Source organism: Erigeron canadensis, chromosome 2, assembly GCF_010389155.1.
Source record: "Erigeron canadensis isolate Cc75 chromosome 2, C_canadensis_v1, whole genome shotgun sequence".
Lineage (NCBI taxonomy): Eukaryota > Viridiplantae > Streptophyta > Magnoliopsida > Asterales > Asteraceae > Erigeron > Erigeron canadensis.
The window spans coordinates 34,571,407-34,591,622 of NC_057762.1; the positions used below are offsets into that span (position 1 = coordinate 34,571,407).

The 20,216-nt window shown below is 37.1% G+C and overlaps 4 protein-coding genes and 1 long non-coding RNA gene across 5 annotated transcripts; 3 read left to right on the plus strand and 2 right to left on the minus strand.

The window, feature by feature from the left end:
• Positions 1-33: 33 nt before the first annotated feature.
• LOC122587485 (probable inactive receptor kinase At5g67200) lies at positions 34-3,713 on the minus strand. The gene is made up of 2 exons (XM_043759671.1): positions 2,231-3,713; positions 34-890 (listed from the first exon to the last, which is right to left on the minus strand). Exons 1-2 carry the CDS (start codon positions 3,645-3,647, stop codon positions 325-327), a joined length of 1,983 nt encoding a protein of 660 aa, XP_043615606.1. The 5' UTR covers positions 3,648-3,713; the 3' UTR covers positions 34-324.
• Positions 3,714-5,140: 1,427 nt separating this feature from the next.
• LOC122588150 lies at positions 5,141-6,586 on the plus strand. Its single transcript, XM_043760284.1, has 4 exons — positions 5,141-5,153; positions 5,878-5,968; positions 6,061-6,299; positions 6,356-6,586. The coding sequence occupies exons 2-4, from the start codon at positions 5,884-5,886 to the stop codon at positions 6,584-6,586; spliced, it is 555 nt and encodes a 184-aa protein (XP_043616219.1). The 5' UTR covers positions 5,141-5,153; positions 5,878-5,883.
• A 104-nt stretch (positions 6,587-6,690) lies between these two features.
• LOC122586520 lies at positions 6,691-7,397 on the plus strand. Its single transcript, XR_006322019.1, has 3 exons — positions 6,691-6,730; positions 6,827-6,925; positions 7,029-7,397. It is a non-coding gene; the product is annotated as an uncharacterized LOC122586520 (long non-coding RNA).
• A 7,100-nt stretch (positions 7,398-14,497) lies between these two features.
• LOC122589728 (protein IRX15-LIKE) lies at positions 14,498-15,735 on the plus strand. The gene has a single exon (XM_043762055.1). The coding sequence runs from the start codon at positions 14,550-14,552 to the stop codon at positions 15,489-15,491; it is 942 nt and encodes a 313-aa protein (XP_043617990.1). The 5' UTR covers positions 14,498-14,549; the 3' UTR covers positions 15,492-15,735.
• A 1,439-nt stretch (positions 15,736-17,174) lies between these two features.
• Positions 17,175-19,709, minus strand: LOC122587446 (tRNA-dihydrouridine(16/17) synthase [NAD(P)(+)]-like). Its single transcript, XM_043759620.1, has 3 exons — positions 19,247-19,709; positions 19,041-19,147; positions 17,175-18,175 (listed from the first exon to the last, which is right to left on the minus strand). Exons 1-3 carry the CDS (start codon positions 19,577-19,579, stop codon positions 17,443-17,445), a joined length of 1,173 nt encoding a protein of 390 aa, XP_043615555.1. The 5' UTR covers positions 19,580-19,709; the 3' UTR covers positions 17,175-17,442.
• Between the last annotated feature and the right edge of the window lie 507 nt (positions 19,710-20,216).

The window sequence follows — 20,216 nt, forward strand, 5'->3', positions numbered from 1 at the left end:
TCTGATTCGTGATGCTAAATAAAGAGAGGTACATCCAATAACCATTCATATACATCTATTATATAAGAGAAATTCAAGGATCTTACATCAAATTTTAGTACTTAACCAGTTACCTTTACAACTGAATACCAACGCTAGCTCGCATGACTGGATTTCACAAGAAACTAGCATCATCCTTCAAATGAAACACCAAGTTGTACAAAAACCGTGGAGTTCGTCCCTGCAATTCTTTCTTCCTATTGTTCTGTGGTTGCATGTTCAAAATTACACCACAATTGACAATAATGTAACAATTTCCTGCTAGCTGTTTTTCGAGTTTGGTAGCTATGAATATCCATTATACGTGCTATCATTGTCGTTGCTAGCAGTCTCCTTAATCTCTTGTAACATTTTTAACACTTGTCTCATTATCGGCCTTTGCTCTGGTGATGTCAAGCTACAAACGCCTGCAACCTCAACAAGCATTCCAAGCCTATTATCATTTGGCATATCATCATTCTCCCTCATTGCTCTCACCCATTCCGCCATATCCTCAGGGACAAGATGTGGATGCTGGGAAGGAGGCCTACCCGATAGAAGCTCTAACAAGAGGACTCCAAAGGCGTAGACATCGGATTTGGTTGTGGCTCGATGGAAGGATTTTCTCAGTTCTGGAGCTTTGTAACCTGTGGAAATTGATTCATCAATAGAAGTGGGGTCTGCGAGGACCAAGAGGCAGTAGTCTGTGAGACAGGCTTCAAAGTCAGGACCAAGCAGAATGTTGGTGGATTTAAGATTGTTGTGGATGAGCCTTGAGGCTTGGTGGATATAAGCAAGGCCAAGTGCTATATCTTCAGCAATTTTTAAGCAAGATGTCCAGTGCAGTGGCTTCGCCCTCGTTGATCTTGATCCTGTTCATAAAGTAATTAGTCGACATTATAATCCAAAAATCCTAGAAAATGTGTTGGCATTTTTGGGAGGTGGAGTCATTTAATATGTTGGCATTCAAATATTAGAAGTAATATTTCTCTGTATAATCTTAAAACTCATTAACATAACCCGTTTGACTGCAAAAATTGTAATGACCCTGTTAATCTAAGGATGAAAGCATGATACATTTTTGCCGAGCATAAGTTTGATAGTAAACTTTACTAACCAAGACCTAGAGTGTTGGCTTGACTTGTATAGTCCCTACTTGTATTAGCTTTCAAGAATTTTTAAAATAAAATAGTCAAAACAAATTTGCAACAAAACCTACCTTCTGAGCTAAAGGAATATAGTGTACTACATTTGAGTATCATGTATCTCATTAAAGCCAGGTCCAATAATCTTGATTAAGAGATCTGAGTTGACCCATATATTAAGCTTATCCTCAGAGCGAGATATTAAAACACGGAAACTGTTCCTGGCTAAACTTTATAACCATATTTTGATGACTCGTGTCATTTCTCAAGAAGACCTCAATTCTATATGTTCCCACACATCGGCACATCGCCTTCAATTTATTAAATTCATATACACGGCCTACAGTATCTCATTATCATCTTAGGTCAACATTAAATAACAAATAAATAAATTAAGTTACATTACTTTAGTGGACCAAAATAACACTAAAGTAAACATAACACATTAGTATATAGCTATATAACATAAGATTCGGAAAATGACCTGTGACTGCTAAAATAAAACACATAATGGGCTCATGGTAGTGTTTTACATGTGACACTAAGTACACTCTGCATAAACCAACTGTAACATAACCAAAGGTGGAAGCTGAAATTTCAACCAAATCTTTCCAAATAAAGTCAACTTAAATCATATCATAATTCTGTGTCCAAGGAATAAAATTTTAACTTACAACATCTATGACATCTATTTAGAACACCCTAAATCGCTTTATTAATCCACTAATAACTATTCTAAGACACTAACCCACTATCAAACCCGGCCCATATAGTATGAAACATTCTATAATGCTTTAAACTAATAAGAACACTAAAGAGAATTGTTAGGTAATAATGTATCATCATATGACTTCATGCTTACAACCCAAATACCCAACCCTCTTTATTCCATTGAATAGTCAAATAGTTGGTAAACACACTGTCCCATAGGCCATACATCTCTACTTTCCAAATAAAGTTAACAGGCTCCAACTCAACCGAGTCGAGTCAAACCGGTCGGGTCAAGTCAACTAACATAATCAAGCACCAAATTCAACTGAATTCAAAACAGCAAGAATTAAACTCACCATGAATCAGGTTAAACAAACTGCCATTAGGTTGATAATCATATATAACAAGCCTCTCTTGTTTCGCCTGAAAATAAGCCCTAACCGGAACCAAATTCGGATGCCTTAAACCTCCAACCGCTTCCAAATGCTTCTCGAACGCTTCACCAGACGTTATGGCAGTCTTCCCTGCATCTAACCGCTTCACTGTCACAATCAGATGGTTATCCATCACCGCCTTATACGTCGTCCCAATCGTCCCTCTCCCTAACAACTCCGCCGATGCTGACATCAGCTGTTCTAGTCCATACATTGCTGTTTCCCCTTCACAGAATATCAAATTTCCGGTTTTCGACCTGTTCTGTTGAGGTAATTCCACTTTCTTCTCTTTTATTTCAACTTCATTTTTAACAACATGTTTACTTGAAAATGCTACTACTCTATTATTTGCTACATTTTCGGGGGGTTCATTTTCAAGTTCTATATCTTCATCTGAACTAAAGGAAACCGACTTCTTCTGATGTTCATACTTTCGTCTACTTAAAACAGTAAAAATCGATATAACAAGCGCAGTAAATATCAAAAATGCAATAACAAACCCTAATATTACCCCCAACCGTTTGTGCCGTCTACTGGACGGCGGAGCAACAATTAATCCTTGTGACTCGCCGTTTTGTACCACCGGTGCCGGAGCAGAAACCGACGGTGGTTCAAAAAACGGCGAGTTCGAATCACATATTTTGTTAATTAGTTTGCCGCATAAGTTAGGGTTTAGTAAAAACGATGACGTGTCAAATTTACTTAAAGTAGGAGTAACCGGAATTAATCCAGTGAGGTTATTACCGGAAACGTTGAAAACGGTTAAACCGGTTTGGTTAAGTGGGGGTAAAGAACCGGTGAACCGGTTGAATTCTAGTTTTAGATAGTTGAGCTGGTCAAGTGAGTTAAGCTGAACCGGAAGTAAACCGGATAAGTTGTTACGAGCGAGATCAAGTGAATGAAGTTTGTGAAGTGAAAAAATAGTCAAAGGGAAGGTTCCAGAAAAAGCATTGTGGTCAAGAAATAGTGTTTTGAGGTTTGTAAGATTAGACAGGTCAGGAATGGGTCCAGTGAGAGAGTTATTTCTAAGGACCAGGACTCGAAGTTGGTCTAGATTTGATAAAGTGTTGGGTGCAAAGAGGCCAGTTAAATTACAGCTTTGTAAAACGAACCGGACGACCCGGCCTTGGACGCATTTGACGCCTTGCCATTGGCAGTAGTCAAAGTTTTCATTGAGGTTGTAAAGAAGGTTGTTTTGTAGGTCGGCTTTGAGTTTGAATTTGAGAAGAGAGACGGCGTCTGAAGGGACAGATGGGGTTAATGGGGTGGTGGTAGAGACGGTGGTGAAAAGGAGGAAGAGGGTGAAGAAGTGGTGGTGGAATGGTGGTGAGGTACACATTGTTTGAGGTGAGTGAGAGAGTGGGGAGTGAGTTGTCTATTTTGTGTTTTTGCTTCTTGTTTGTGTTTTCTTTATTTTATTTTTTTAATAACTTTTTTGTTCCATTAAACAGGGGGAGATGTAGTAGTAGAGTAGACCAGGGGCAGGAACCAAGGTCAAGATAATGACAGAACATGTTCTTTTTCATTTTATTTTTTTCAATGGCAACATGCTGTTTTTATGCTTCATGGTTATTTATTTACGAAAAATGAGTCTACATAATTACAATCTGTGAATGTGATTCGAAGATACTATGTATGAAGTATCTAGGATAACATAAATTAAAAAGTGTCTTACCTCATCCTAGATCATTGCCAGATATCACCCCTGGGTGTAGTCGGCAAAAAGTATCGGCTCATTATCAATCCTATAACACATGCATCGGCTTGTATCGACAAATTTAATCGACAAGTTTTGACAAGGTACATCGGCTAGTTTTGGCCGATGCTAGTGAACGTTGGGCAAGTCCACGTGGCCAGTTTTGGCTAAAATATGTGCATGTGGGAGCGTGTTTAATTTTTTGGCAAGGAGCAGCTAGTATTGACAAGTTTTTGGCATTATACCATGGAATTTGACAAGTATCGGCTAGTATGGGCAACGTTTTGACTATTAACGGTTATTTATTAACGTTTTGACAAAGAGCAAAAAAAATGACACTACACCCTTGCCCCTTACTAAACACCAACCATATTTACTAACAACATAAGAGAAAAGGTTACATACCAGGGGTGGGAAAAATAAGACATGATCAGTGTCCTTATTTTTTATGTTTTGACAAAATAGTCTTATGGGCTTATGGCAGTATAACTTTTTGACAATTCATAATGATAAAAGAAAACACATGCACCTAGTAATTAAACGAAGCGCGTAACCCGACCAGGCGAAAAGGAGTAACCCGACCACCCACTATTTGCGGCGACGTCGCCGCTAATAGTGGGCCCCCTCTGTCAGTCAACACCTGCCACAGCCTGCCCCTGTTTGACCGTTTCACGTTGTGGTGGTCCCCACTATTTGTGGCGACGTCGCCGCTAATAGTGGGCCCCCCACTGCATTCTGCCGTTACAAACCACGCTATTTCTTCTTCTCCTCTTCTCTTCTCCGTATTATTCCTCCTTCTCCTCCATAAGAACTTCCTCACTTCCTCCATAATTTCTTTTCTTCTCCAATCGTTTAACTCACAAAATCCGGCCATCTATCCCCTCATCATCGTTATCGACAATCCTTTTTACACGACCCACGTTTTCCGGCCCTCCGTAGTCCATTTTCAGGCGCTGTTTTAGCGGCGACATTTTTCCGGCGAATAAGTTTTCCGGCCAACAAGTTTTTCGGGGAACGTATTTTCCACTTATATACGGCAAACCCGATTTTTTTCTTTTCCGGCGAACTCCAGCGATTTACTTTTCCGGCCAGCCAGACAGTCCGTTTTTTGTTGTACTCATTTTTCCGGTGAACCATTTTTCAGACGAGGTAACACTCATTTACCTTTGAAATAGTTGTTTTTATTTTAATATATAATAATGTTATCAAATATTTGTTTATTATAGAAATGATTAGTTATAGAAAATAAATGTTATATATGTTTGTTAGAAAATATATGTTAGAAAATATGTGTTAGAAAATATTAGTTATATAAATGTTATAGTTTAATGTTATATAAAATATATGTTTGTTATAGAAAATATATGTTAGGAAATGTATGTTAAAAAACAAGTGTTAGTAAATTTATGTTAGAAAGTATTAGTTATAGAAATGTTATAGTATTATAGTTAGGAAAGATTACTTATGTTATTATAGTTATGAATGATTTGATTTTTAGAAATTCATTAGTTTTTAGGAAAACATTTGTAGTTATAACTATTGTTTATTATAGTTCAAAATTAGATGATTGTTAGAAAAATTATGGTTATTGTTAATATGATTGTTAGTATTATCTTTGGTTATTGTTAATATGATTGTTAGTATTATCTTAGAAAACACTTTTTAGTATGATTGTAATTGTTAATATAGTTGTTATTAGGTTAGTATTAATGTTAGAAACGAAGGTTTGAAAAAAAGTTTCAAAAATGTGGGCGTTTTAGGTATAATAATTTTGAAAAACAAATTTGTGTCCAAAATATGTTAATTTAATTTGCACCTTTTTTATGACCTTTTTTTTATATATTATTTTATAAATTGTGTATAACTGATGTAGGTTAAAATGGCTGCACTTCACGGCGGAGATGGTGGCAACGACCCTCCAAATTGGGGGTGGAACCCCGAATGGGGTTGTAGGCGTACGGGTGGTAAGTATATATTAATGTACGTTGCATATGAATATATGGTATATGTGTGTATATATATATATATATATTTGTTATTTTATTTTGTTTTGCAGGTATTAGCACAGGGAGAGCTGCTGCTGCTAACAACGATCTGGAGCGCGAGTTTCAGAATTCGGGACGCCGAATCTCGCTTATGTTAAATAAAGATCTCAGTAGGTGGCAGGCAATTGGGGACCACGCCAAGTGGTACAAGAGCTATTTGGGGACCTATGTCGCTACCGTCCCACATAATTACGAGTCGTGGGATCAGGTGCCCCAGCCCATCAAGGATGGACTTACTGACTGGCTTATGGTATAAAACTATTTTTTTTTTTACTATTTAAATATGTCATTTAAAAAATATGGTAGATGCTAACTATTACTACAAAATCGCGGAGACGGTTCTACTTGGAACCATATCTAGGTCACCCAGAAAATCACTCGTTACGAGAGGCCGTGACCAGGATGATTCGTCAGGATGCCCTGAAGATCTACAGGGATAAAAAAGCAAAATTCAAGAAGACTTGGTTCACTGACAGGGGTGGGTCACAGAGGCTGGCAGAACTGGAGGGTCAACCTCCGTGTGGGATGCCTCCATAGGTGTGGAGTTATCTATTAGGTTACTGGACCAGTGAGCCCCGGATGATTGCTGCCCAAAGAAACACGACAAACAAGCAGCAACAAAATAATTTTGTCAGTACTCACGGTCGGCAGTCATACGCTCAGCGTGAATGGCGTTACGCTGTAAGTTATACGTAATTATTTATATCCACGTATGTAAACATATATCTATACAGAGATACACATACAAACATATAACTTTGATTAATGTATATACAGGAAGATAATGACGGGCGACGTGAGGAGCCGCCCGAGTTTTATTTGCGGGCCCACACGAGACGAGATGGGACGGTGCAGGACGCAGTCCGGCCCATTTATGTAACATCTTGCACAACACTTAAATAAGATAATTTTTTTGGTTATTTTATATTAAGTATAACTAATTTTGAGTTATTAGTAATTTAATTTTCATGTGCTACAGGAGTGGCTTCTTGATACCCACCAAAGACTTTCCCAAGTGCCCAATACCCCGCCTACGCAGACATCTTTGACCCATTCTGATTCAGGGTGGGATTGATCCTCGAACAAGTTTCGTTTCTCGGGATAACGACAGGACTGAGACGCCTTGTACATACTGTGTCTGGCGGGCTGCGCATGTGGGGGTTTGTTCAAATCTGGTACCTTGTATTCCCTCGGTCGACTAGACTTGGATTTTCGAAGCCCAGGTGGGTTTTTGTTAAGATCAGGCACCTAGGGCATTAGTTAGAATTAGTGTCCTAAACTGAGGTAGTTATATATACTGTATTTATTGAATTACACAAATATTTTTTTTGATGTATTATGTATACCTTTGGCGGTTTTTGTTTCGAGCCGACTGGTCTTCCGCGTGTGGTCTTTTGAACAAGAGGATCTTTCACTTGTGTCTTACCGGGCTTAAACATGTCTTTAATTTTTGACAACCAATGTTTCTTTTGGGCCTTGGGTTGCTGATCCAAGAAATTCGTAAGACCCTCAACGACTATATGGACATCGTCTTCTTCGTCTTCGTCTTCTACGCATGTCCACGGTGTTAAGTCAAGCTTTCTCCAAAACGGGTCTATGACATGAGGCTGTATACGAGTTCCTGCATTTTTTTGATATAAATAAGTGTACGAAATTATGTCCTTTTGATGAAAAAATACAAGTAATAAATCGTACTAACCGCGCTGCATGTACTCGGCAATCTTACAAGCACATGGTAGCCCGCAACTGGACTGAACCTTGCACCCGCATTTTTTTACATGTCTTTTAAGGACTTTGTCTAAGCGTACGATTTCATCAGCCATGATGTCCAAAGCTTTAAGTGAAACCTTTCCCAACAGGTCCTTCATACAGTTGTAATTATGTTTCCCCTTCCGGGTCCCGTTGCTATACCCTAGTTGGCCCCTTATTTCTGTTTCTTGAGCGATCAGGACAGAATCAACACATTGCAGGATTCTAGTAAATGTGCATTTCCCCCTCAATTCTTCCTTCAGTAAGTGGTGTTCGGCCTCGACTCTGTTTGTGGTGTGGTTTTGGTAGTTGAGGTGTTCATCGACCCAACAGGACACAAACTGCTCTCGATATGGGGCCAACCAATTATCGGTCAGGTACTTGTAGACGCCTGGGAAACCTGCAAGTTTTTTCTTTAACTCCTTTTCGTTAGACTTAAACTCGTCAAAAGTCCGAGATTGATAGACTTTTTTCCACCAATCGTTAAGCCTGTCAATGTTAACATCTTTCTTCATCCGCAATGCCGGTTCGCAGTGCTTCATTATGTTTTGCCATATATGGTACCTACACAGCAGTTGTTTCGCTTCCGGCATAACAACCTTCAAAGCTCTCATCAGGGCCAGCTCCCTGTCAGTAAGAACGACACGAACGGCAAAGCTATCAGCAAGGGTGGACTTGAGACATCGTAACACCCATTGATAATTCGCCTCCCGCTCGTTTACGATAAACGCATACGCTAAACTGAAGGTCTTCCCCGTTGAAGTCACGCCGACGATCTCAACTAGCGGCATGTTATAGATGTTGGTTTTGTACGTGGAGTCTATTTCAATAACCCAGGGGAATGCGCTCCATAGGGTCATTGATGTTGGATGAATGAAAAACAGGTTCTCCAAGCGTCCATTTTTGTTATTTGTGGTGAACTGGTAAAAGTACCTTTTCTCCTGCAACAGTGAGAACATTACCTACGAAGAGTGACCAAGGTAAAGTAAATAAGTCAATTCCAACAACGTAGTACAATATAATATTTATTGTTTGTACCTGCATTGGAGTACGCCCTGCTTGGCCGGACCTCCGTCTCACTTTCAGGAAGTTGGTAATGTCTCCTTTCCGAGTCAGGTTTCCTGGAAATTCAAGTTTGAGGTTTACCAGGATCTGATGTGGGTACAAACCGCGATCCAATTGGGTCCCCACATATTCCTTTTCTTCATCCGTCATCCGTCTGGCGTATGCATTCCCTTGCAGATCGGTAGTTGGATCATGATTGTGTCTCCAATCCTTGACGGTTAACCTCCAACCACCATCACGCCCAGGGCGGCCTATTAAAGTGAAGGGACAACCTATCTTACTGGACCGTTTGGGTGGGCCAATTAACCTTGCATCGCGCGCTCCACCGTGGTGACATATAAGTGTCACTTTATTGACCACCTCTTTTGAGTTTTTGTTCGTTCGGCGTAAGACTAGAACATAACCCAAATCCATTGCTGTTCTTTGAGCCCACTCCGTTAATTCTTCAAAGGAACCGAACACCTCGTCAGTTTCGAAGCCCCCAGCTTCGCATTCATATTCACCGTCTACATCAGGTTGCTCAAACACATTATCCGGCACTTCAATACGTACGTTTTCTGGGTCTGCCCAAATATCCTCCAAACTATCCATCTGAAACAATTCAAGTAAACATCAACCACATTAACTATTAATGGTGTCCATACTATATATATATATATATATATTTACACATACATATAATATCTATATCTATATTCATAATACATATATATATATATATAAACACTAAGATTGAAAACGATACACAATACCAGCAACTACAAATATGTAATGAAAACGATGATTCCTATGTTTGAAATTTTTTTTCGAAATACACAATAATTCAGTATGAAAACCACGACTTTAGGGTATTGAATATCTTATTACTTGCTATTTTTTTCAAGTATACAATATGTAGTTGGACCTTCCATATATATATAGTTTTGAAATCGATGATTCCTATGCACTAACATCTTTTGATCCTATTGAACTACGTCAAAATCGATGATTCCTATGCACTAACATCTTTTGATCCTATTGAACTATGTCAAAGAACCATTCCCGATATCTGATGCCACGTCAGTCTGCAACGTTTGTCTGGCATCAGTCGTCGGTCGTGTCGAGGGTCCCACTATTAGCGGCGACGTCGCCGCTAATAACCTTGTGGGGTTGACCGTTGACCTGATGGTGTTACCCAATGTCTAATTAAAACATGTAATTTTGTTTGAGAGAGCTAAAAGTTAAATATGGTCTTTTAATATGTAAAGTTTAAAATGAGAGTGTTGTTAACGTAAATTAAATACAAAAATAGTTACAACAGTTGATAACACTTGAGAAGTTAATCATATAGCTGCATGATAATTTAAAGTATTCGTTAAAGTCATAAATAAATCATGATGCACGAGTTATATAAGTCAAAGAAAGTTCTTTCTTTATTCGAAAGTATATTTGAACATATGATAGTTTGTGGGAGCCATCCATCTTGCTTTGAAAAAGTATGACTACTGGAAGAAAAAAGTAAATACCGAAATTTTGCGATAATCTTTATATATATATAGAGAGAGAGAGGGGTAAAGGCAATTGATCCTTGTGATGAGAGGATATTATAAAGTTGTTTTCAAGCAAGGTTGTTATTCTCGTCTCATGTAAAGATTAGAGGGTTTTTTCCTACTGTTTAGGTAAAAAAAAATAAATGGAACATTTCTACTTAAGTAAAAGTAGTTTGCGCAATGCGTTTTTTTTAAAAGATATTGAAAAAATAAAAAAGTTATTCTTAGCTTCTTTTCATTTAAGATGACACGTATGGCCACGCTAATAGTAAAAACGAAGTGTTACATCGGATTAATGAACTGTTACATCATGGAATTCTTAGATACAAATATTTGTAGTCAGACATTTTTATTGTTATTAAGTAAACCTTATTGGTTTGGCCCTATTTATCATTTTATGGATTCAGGCGAAACGAGTATAGTAATTATCCCAGCCCGGGAGCCCGCTCCTTCGACGTACTAATCCCTTTTGTCGAATAGATATACAATTCTAATTCCGGGTCAGGTTATATTATACGATTACAAGTGATAGTTTTACATGTCTATATTTTTTTTTTCTTTTACCAATGTCTTTTTATGTCCTCCCTCGTTATCATATACTGGTATAACTTTTGCTGAATATCTGTACTTACTCAGATACAGAATCAATATAAAACAAACTTGTTATCATAACATTATCATTTATGGTCAAATTCTTGTGTCAAGATAAATATAATGAGAATGAAAACGATCTCTACAAGTTTAGCACTTTAGCGCCCACTGTTTGATTGGGTGAATGGGCCTCTGCTTTAGTGTTATATGGGCCCCTGCTAGTGTTATATGGGCCCATTATGTAATTTGTATTTTATGTTTTGTTTACAACATATAATACTCAAGGAATATAACTTACGGAATTCTTGTAGGATGATATATAACATTTTAATGCAATGTAATTTAACAAGATTAGAGACCCATTTACAAAAGAAAAAAAGGTGGCGTGATGAATGCTTAGCAACCATGAAGTGAGACAGTGAAGTCATATCATAAGGCATGTCATAAGGATGTGTGATTACATGATTTCTTAACGGAAGTGGGATTCATAGGTCCACCCAATTTAACTCTAATTTTACTCTTAATAAAAGATTATACCTTAACTTCTTAGGTACCCAAACATGGCGTTTCCATGCTTCAGATTCTGGATGATAACTTTCCATAGTATTTCTCAAGTTTCTTGATAAACTCCTCAACCCTGGGAAGCTAACAATCTCGTCAAACGGTTTCAAAATATTGAACTGATAATATTTATGCAAAGTTAATGGGTTCATAACTAAAGTTACTATATATATAACATCATATAAAACTACACTAAAATAAGGGGAAAAAAATATCCCCCAAAACCCCACCCCACCCACTTTTCGGCATAATGTGGCTCCAAAACCATCCTTTAGACTATTTTCAATGGGGTGTTCATGGGTGTCCTTAGGTGCCTTTAGTTGTCCATAAATATCCTTTGTCATTGAAATTTGTCTAGAACTAATGATTTTTTGATATATGTCCTTACCTAAAAGCATTCCCTTAGGCTATCTCCATTATTATTTTTTGTTTGTACATAGATGTAAGGATGTTTGTATGGTTGGAGGTAAAACTAAAGGATTTTAAGGATATGTAAAGATTTTAAAGATTTGTAAAAATATGATGTGGTAGCTAAGATAAGGATCCTTTAAAGTTGTTCAACTTTATATGTAAAGTTGAAACAAACTTTAATCATTGGATTATAAGCAAAGGTTGAGATTTAATGATTAAGTTTCAATCTTGATTATTGATTTCAATTAAAGGGTGTAAGATGATCCAACCTCACCCATAAAAATGTTGGATTAAATAAAAATGTTGGATTAATTCTAGAGGTGACTCATTCTTTAGATAAACCGTAAACGTACCATTTGATGTACTATCTCAAAATAGATACAATCTTTTTTTTTTTTTTTTTTTTTTTTTTCTCTCCATACTGGTCAAGATTCTTGCACAAAAGGTTGTGAGCACCGAAAGAGAGTAGAGGACATGTTACGTATACACTAGGAAACGCATACGAAGACTGTGGGATTCGATGCGAGGATATGAGTTAATGTGATGATCATAGGGATCGATGCAAGGACGACAAATTTGAGATAGATGGATATTTTACAGCAAATTCTAACATAATCTTTCATCCTTATACATTTCAATTCCATATTACCCCATAGATTGGACCTAAAAATTAAAATTCACATACAATATGTGAAATGATTTTCCTATGCGCTTTATTACGAAATAATAATAGATAATACATTATTTTATAATGAAATATGAATGAATCTGTCAAAATTACTAGTATATTTTTTATCCGTGTGTAACAAGCATTTGTAGAATGTGCTTGTTGGACCTGCTTGGTTATTAGAGTGTTCGAATTATGTATATCCGGATCAGAGTGTCTAGTTTAAAATTATCAGACAATACAGATTTATGGATTTTCGGATACATCAAAAGAGGATGATCACAATTTCGAACTTTGATTTTCAGGAATATTGGATAATTAGAACATCATATTTTGGGATTTTGGAATGCTCGAACATAAAACCATTATGACATTTTTGCATTATGAAATTTATTAGAAAAAAATTATGTCTCTACAAGAAAAGTGGAAAACGGTAACTTTGATGTTGTATATGTGAAATAATATTTAATTGTATATAAATAAATTAATAGAAACGGTATGGCAAATGTTACATATGAATAAAGAAAGGGGAATGAAAGTGATGTTGGGATTGCCATTAGTTAAGCAGTCGCTTGAAACGTTACCAAACGTCTATCTCCCCTTCCATCCCACCCACCCACCCACCCTTTTATTTGCCGCTCCTCCTCCCCCTCAACCCATGGAAGTATGGAACCATCCAATCCAATCTACTAACCCCTATCCACGTTGCTGGAATTATTTTAATTATTATAAACATAAAATATATAAGAATATTATTCTTATACCCGATTAATGATTACCTAAATTTTCAATACTCATCATCAAACTTAATAATAATAAGTTCCTTTCATAGAAAATGCATGGTCTATCATTTGCTAGAGGTAATATTTACGAATTATGACTGTTTAAATTGATTTGATAGAAAATGAATAACGTCCTTTGACTCTACATAGATAATTATTAGTACAATATTTGTTACCAATGAAAATGATAATGCTAATTGGTCAAATATGTCTTGTCTAAGAATTATGTATTAAACTCTAGAAGTTGTATGCGTCGATAGAAAAGAATTTTAACTTCTTTTTACCTAGACTATTATTTTACTCATGATTTACACGTTAAGTACGCCAACTTTTTTTTTATGTTTTTTTTCATCGACTTGGAAACCATGTACGCTGCTTTCAACTGTCATGGCATCATCACGTACGTCATTGTTACTTTGTTAAGTTCAAATGTATACATAACAAGAGTATCCAACATTTGTCACATTGAATAGAAGTATGAATCATATGTTTCGTTTAAAATATATATCCAGTTCAATATATTCTCAAATTAATTGTCCACAGACGGAAGAAAACTTTTAGTTGGCTTAAAGATATGACAGAGGAAAAAAAAAACTTAGTCGCTGATGTATATTAAAGAAAATACTCTTGGCTAAATCTTTTCTTCCGAAACCCAATTATGAACTCAGAGTTTGCGTCAGATTCACAACATGTAAGCATTGAACAACCTTAATAAACCACAACTAATATAGTACTAAGACTAAAATAAAATTAACAATCAAATTCATAAATTGTCTGTTTATGAAAAAAGTCAACATATATTAAGTAGTAATAGTAAAAGAAAAGATTAGGTGCCCAAATGCAGCTACTATCTCACTGTCATATGTTGGTACCACTTTCATGTCATTACCTATTCCTTTTTCCTTCTTCTCATTAACCACAGGTTTAATTCATGTCTCATGTTTTAGACCAACATTTAAAAAATAATTAGACTAAGATCATGCATCCTTAAACGGTCATTAAAGGTGGTAGTTTTCATATTATTTTATTATCTAAAATAGAATTAACATGGCTCTTATTCCTTCTTTAAAATGACTTGTCCCTCTGATCCCAAACCTTTCATTAGATCCATCAAATTCACAAACAAAGTCATAAAAACACTAATCATGAAGAACCCCATCAACAATGCCAACACAAAGCTCATCCTCCTTCATCCCTACATCCAAAAACAAGCCAACCCGAACCGCCTTTGGCTTATTGCGCTAGTCTCCGTGTTCACCCTAGCATCCCTTCTTACTCTCGTCTATACCCGTGAATCGTTCCATACAACAACTACTACTACTTCCACTGCCACACGTATAATCACGGACATTAACCAAAACCAACAAACACTCCCCAAATCCGTCATGAAAGCTCTTGTCCATTATGCGGCTAACACTAACCGCACTGATCATATGTCACAAACTGATATCAAACAAATCATGGATGTCCTCAAACAATGCACTTCTCCTTGTAACTTTCTCGTATTTGGACTAACAGCTGAAACTCTTCTTTGGAACGCTTTAAACCATTATGGACGAACGGTTTTCATTGATGAAAACCGTTACTATGCTGCCTACATTGAAGAAAAGTATCCAGAAATTGAAGCATATGATGTCCAATATACTACCAAGATCAAAGAACTTAAAGAGCTTATTACATCTGTTAAAGAACAAACTCGCAATGAGTGCAGGCCAGTACAAAATCTATTGTTTTCAGATTGCAAGATTGGATTAAATGATCTTCCTAACCATATATATGAACTAGACTGGGATGTGATTCTTGTGGATGGTCCACGTGGGTATTGGCCTGACGGTCCAGGGAGCTTATCGGCCATATTCACAGCCGGCGTGCTTGCCCGTAGCAAAAAAGGTGGAAATCCTAAGACACATGTGTTTGTGCACGATTATAATAGGAAGGTTGAAAGGATGTCTAGTGAAGAATTTTTGTGTAAAGAGAATTTGGTCAAGTCTTCTAAGGATTTGTTGGGTCATTTTGTGGTGGAAAGAGTGGTGGATGAGAGTGGTAAAAACCAGTTTTGCCGCAACCCTCCAACAATGTCATCCTAGGCCGGCCAACCAGTCGTTGCGAGTGTGTATGGCAGTTACAACAAAAGTTTACTTGATATAGGTGTCAAGGTTGATTAATTGTTTGTTAAAGTTGTTTGAAAAGGCTTATAATTCACTGAACTTGAACCAATGGTTCATATGACAAGGGCTACATAAAATGTGGTGAGACCCTTTGTAACTATGCCGCAACTTAATCAAGAACTTTTTGATGTAGTATGAAGACTTTCTAAAAGGCTTTCTGCAATCTATAAATGTTAAGCGTGTTCTTATTAAGTTATCGGATAATGATCAAAGCACTCGTAATAGCAGTGGCGAATTAGGGTCTCTGCAATCATGAACGATTGCCGTTTCGGCCCGTACCCACTTTGACCCGTTACCCAAACCCGTCCAACCCGTCCAATTTGCCATGCCTACGACTATCCTAAATCCCCATTAACAAAAGATATACAGCTGTGATAGTAAATTCAAAACGGTCAAAGTTTGATATTAACAGCCTTACAACTTAACAGAACTGTTTTTATTTTATTTTTAAATTTGAATACGTATAGGTTGAATAATGGGTCAAAATGCATTTGGGAGAAAACGTTTAGACGGGTCAGATCAAGTTGGGTTGACCCATTAACATTCTTTCGTCGCAATTTCATTGACATGGTTGGATTTTGTTTCCTCGATTTTGTTCCAGCCCATTTACGGTCCAACCCTGTTAACCCAAAAAACAAAACCCTGGTTAACCTGACCCAGGGTTTATTTTCCCGGTCCCATCCACGGGTTGAAGTTTCTCAAGATTTCGGGGTTCGATTTTTTCCAGGCCAGGTTCCGACCCATGCACATCCCTAATCATCACCAGTTCCCTCCAAGCATTGTTTCACATCATCCATGTGACAGAATGTTTCCATTTGCAAGAACTGGTATTCTACAAGTATTTTTCACGGCCTGTTTTGTCTTCCAATTTGCTCGAATGTTTTTCATATCTTTTTCATGTACTGCAAGAAGAGCACATCCTGCATCTTCTAAATTTTTTGCATATTTTAATGTCTTGCAAACCTAGAAAGACTCAGATTTTGCAAGACAGGAACACAGGTTCTTAGCTAACTTTTTAACCAAGATCTTTACAATAGATAAATTATCAAATACAGGTTCTTAGCTAACTTTATAACCAAGATCTTCACAATAGGTGAATTATCCATCAGTAAAGATCCATACTCTTCTTGTTCAGCAACATGTGTTGGGGTGGCTAGGCACCGGCAAATGGAAGAAACACATAAACACAACAATTTTAAAAAGAAACACATCACACCAGCAACAACCATGTATGTCGATACATAATCTTTACGAAGTTTAGGTGTAAAATTTAATTGATGGTGATAAATTTTTTAAGATAGCTCTACAATCCATCTATAACCCATGGTTCATTTGTAAAGGGTTCAATAAAACGCAATGATAGTAACAAAACTGCTGCTTTATCAAGTTTCTTAATACCACACAAATTTTAAACAGGGTTTTCTATATCATTTAAAACTAACATCAGCAATATGATAAAATGGCCTCCAATATTGGTCCCTAATAGTGTAAGCGTAAGCGTATTACACAAAAATTTCTAAATGTGTATCAATAAAAATATCAAACTTTCAATCATAAAGTACATACAAAAGCGTAAGCGTAACAATTAGAGTAATTGTCATGTAATAACAGTATAACACAAAAATTTCTAAATGTATATCAATAAAAGTTTACAAGGAGTGATGGTTCCTCTTTTTGGAACAAAAGATCTACCAAGTAATGTGCTCATATAACAAATCTTAACAAGACCTAGATTTTTCAAAATATTATTGAACAGATGATTTGCTAAGCTCTTTCGTCTTCATTTGAAAATCAGATAAATAGTTGAATGCATGATATACTAGTATACAAAAGTACAATCAAATGAACCTGTGTAGGTGTTGAACTCATCCTAGACCCCCTTTGCACACACACTTTCCGGACCAGTGTTGCTAACATAAAGAGGCCTTGAAACTCCAAGATCTCTAAGCCGATTGACCATATCATACAGGAACTCAAAGCTGAGTATCGATTGTGCATTAAAATCATCTCTTACATGTGGGTGAATCCTAAACCACTCCCCTAACAATTTGTGAACATGAGCACGAATCATTCTCCATGGCACCGGATATTTTTCACAAAGTTTCAGATATTCAATAACTAAGTCAGCTTGATCCAATTTAACCTCTTGATCACCAACTTCACTATCAGATACCCAATCGACAGTCCTAAATCCAGCAAACAGAGCTGGATTTTCGAGAAGGGTCTCAGCAGAAAGTACCCCATCAGCACCAGTCTCTTCCAAACACTGTTTCACGTCCTCCATGTGACGTATATTTCCATTTGCTAGGACTGGTATTCGAAGAGCATTTTTCACAGCATGTATAGCCTTCCAATTTGCTCGAATTTTTTTTCCATCTTTTTCATCTCGGGTGCGTCCGTGTACAGCAAGAAGAGCACATCCAGCGTCCTCCAACATTTTTGCATATTTCAAAGTGTCTTGCAAGTCTGGGAAAAGTCGGATTTTGCAAGACACGGGAACTTCGAGGTTAAGAGCTAGTTTTTCAACCAAGGACTTCACAAGAGGCAGTTTGTCCATTAGGAAAGCTCCGTAGTTTCCACGTTTGGCAATACGCTGAGGGCAGCTGCAAATGGAAGAAACACATATAATAAGATACACTCAGTCACTCAGATGTACCAAAATTATAACACTGATTAATATCTTTGAAATGATTTCACATGTTTATCGAAATATTGACCTCGCCATAAGCATTTTCATACTGGAACAACGAAAAAGAATTGGATTGTGTCAACAGACTCCTAATACCCCATTTTTTAGTTTAGCATGTTCCTATCAGAAAGATAAGCTTCCGTTCATTAAACTAGAAGTCTAATTGGGTAAATCGCGGTTCAATTTTCTACTTCATTTTAGGATCGGAACTGCGGCGAAGACATTTCTACTATAAGTGCTGGCATAATACAAGGCAATCACAGAACCCTTAATCTTACTCATGCCTGGACCCCTCATAGCTTAATTTTTACGATAAAACATTATGCGTGCTATGTGAGATCTTGTACCTTAGGCGTCCATTATGCTAGCAATGATAGGCTTATTTCTCATTACTATTGATAAGTGTTTACATATTACCTATTTAACTTTTGCCACATTAAGAAAGACTCTGCAATAAAACTTTCGTTGATTAATCTTTCATAAGGAGTTACAATCCTAATCCTTACTGTGGAAGCCATATGCGTAAAGAACTCCTAATAAAGTGGAATATACAATCAAAGTGAGATCAAGTTTTATCTCGAAAACTTTTTAACTGTGAGCTACTATTACTACCTCCACTAGACCACTAATAATCAGATAATCTTACATGTACAATAGACATAAATAACACACATACATATACAGCTGCCCTATTTAAACTCAATTATTTCAAGCATACAGTATTTCTTAGCACGTGACCTAATAAAACAAAAAATTAAACTAAAGTTTTAAAAGCTTACCCTAAATTAATATCAACATAATCACAATAAGGCTCCACTCTTCGTGCCGCCTCAAGCAAAGTATCCGGATCATTCGCACAAAACTGAACAAATAACGGCCGATCCTCCTACACATATAATTACATAACACGCTCTCAATTCCATACAAAAATCCACAATTTTCAATCAGCTACAAATAACACATATACAATAAGTGATATCCTTACATCGCAGGTAGTGAATTCGGTGTTACGATATTTCTCGTTCTCAGTAAAAATACGAGAGTGAAGCATAGGTGTATAAGCAGCTTGAGCACCATATTTCCTACACAGTAATCGAAACGGAAGTTCAGAATTATCAACCATTGGTGCTACAATCAGTTTAGGCTCACCGAGTTTCTTCCAATGTTTCCATGCCTTTTCGATTCGGGCATCATCATTGTCAGCTAACGATAATGAGGTAGGGGGTTTTGTCGTTACAGATTCTGTATCTATAGTTTCGGAAGGAAGGGCCGGAGATTCAGGAGTTGCTAGGGTTTCGGTGATGGCTGTGAATGCCATTATTGACTGTTGTAAAATTGGTTTGGGTGGTTGTGGATTTGTGGAGGCGCGGTTTTCTTTTTTTGATGTGCGTTTGGTGGTTATTGGTTACGGTTCTACCTGTGAAATTGGTTTGTATTGTGGATTACTGGGTTGGACTCAAATTATGGAAAACTTCATGGGCTAATTAAGGGGTTAAAGTGCCCATAGACAATTACAACTCTATTTAGCGTGCCGAAGGTTTTTTTTTTTTTTTTCCGAACATTCCGTCGGTATGCGACATCAAAGAAAACTCACTGTATAATGGTGAAGTCTTGCACGTATGCCGTCCGTTATAAAGCCTGTTTTACTTGTTTAGATCTTTGAAAATTTTGAAAATACCGTTTAGTTGTCAAGTAAAAAATACAATGAGCTTAGAGGGTACCCAATGCCCTCGTCCCTGGGTTCGTTCGCCTTCGAGGGACAAGTCCACACCATTGGGTGGAACTCGTCCATGGTTCGTTCGGTTCAGTCGTCCGCAACATTCGTTCCTAGAGGGACGAGTAGGAGTGGAGCGTATGTTTTTTTTATATATATATAAAAACCCAATTGCTATGCAAAGAAGAAAACAAAAAAATTCAAGTTTCAAAAGTTGGCAGAATAGGCCCTGTAACGGCTG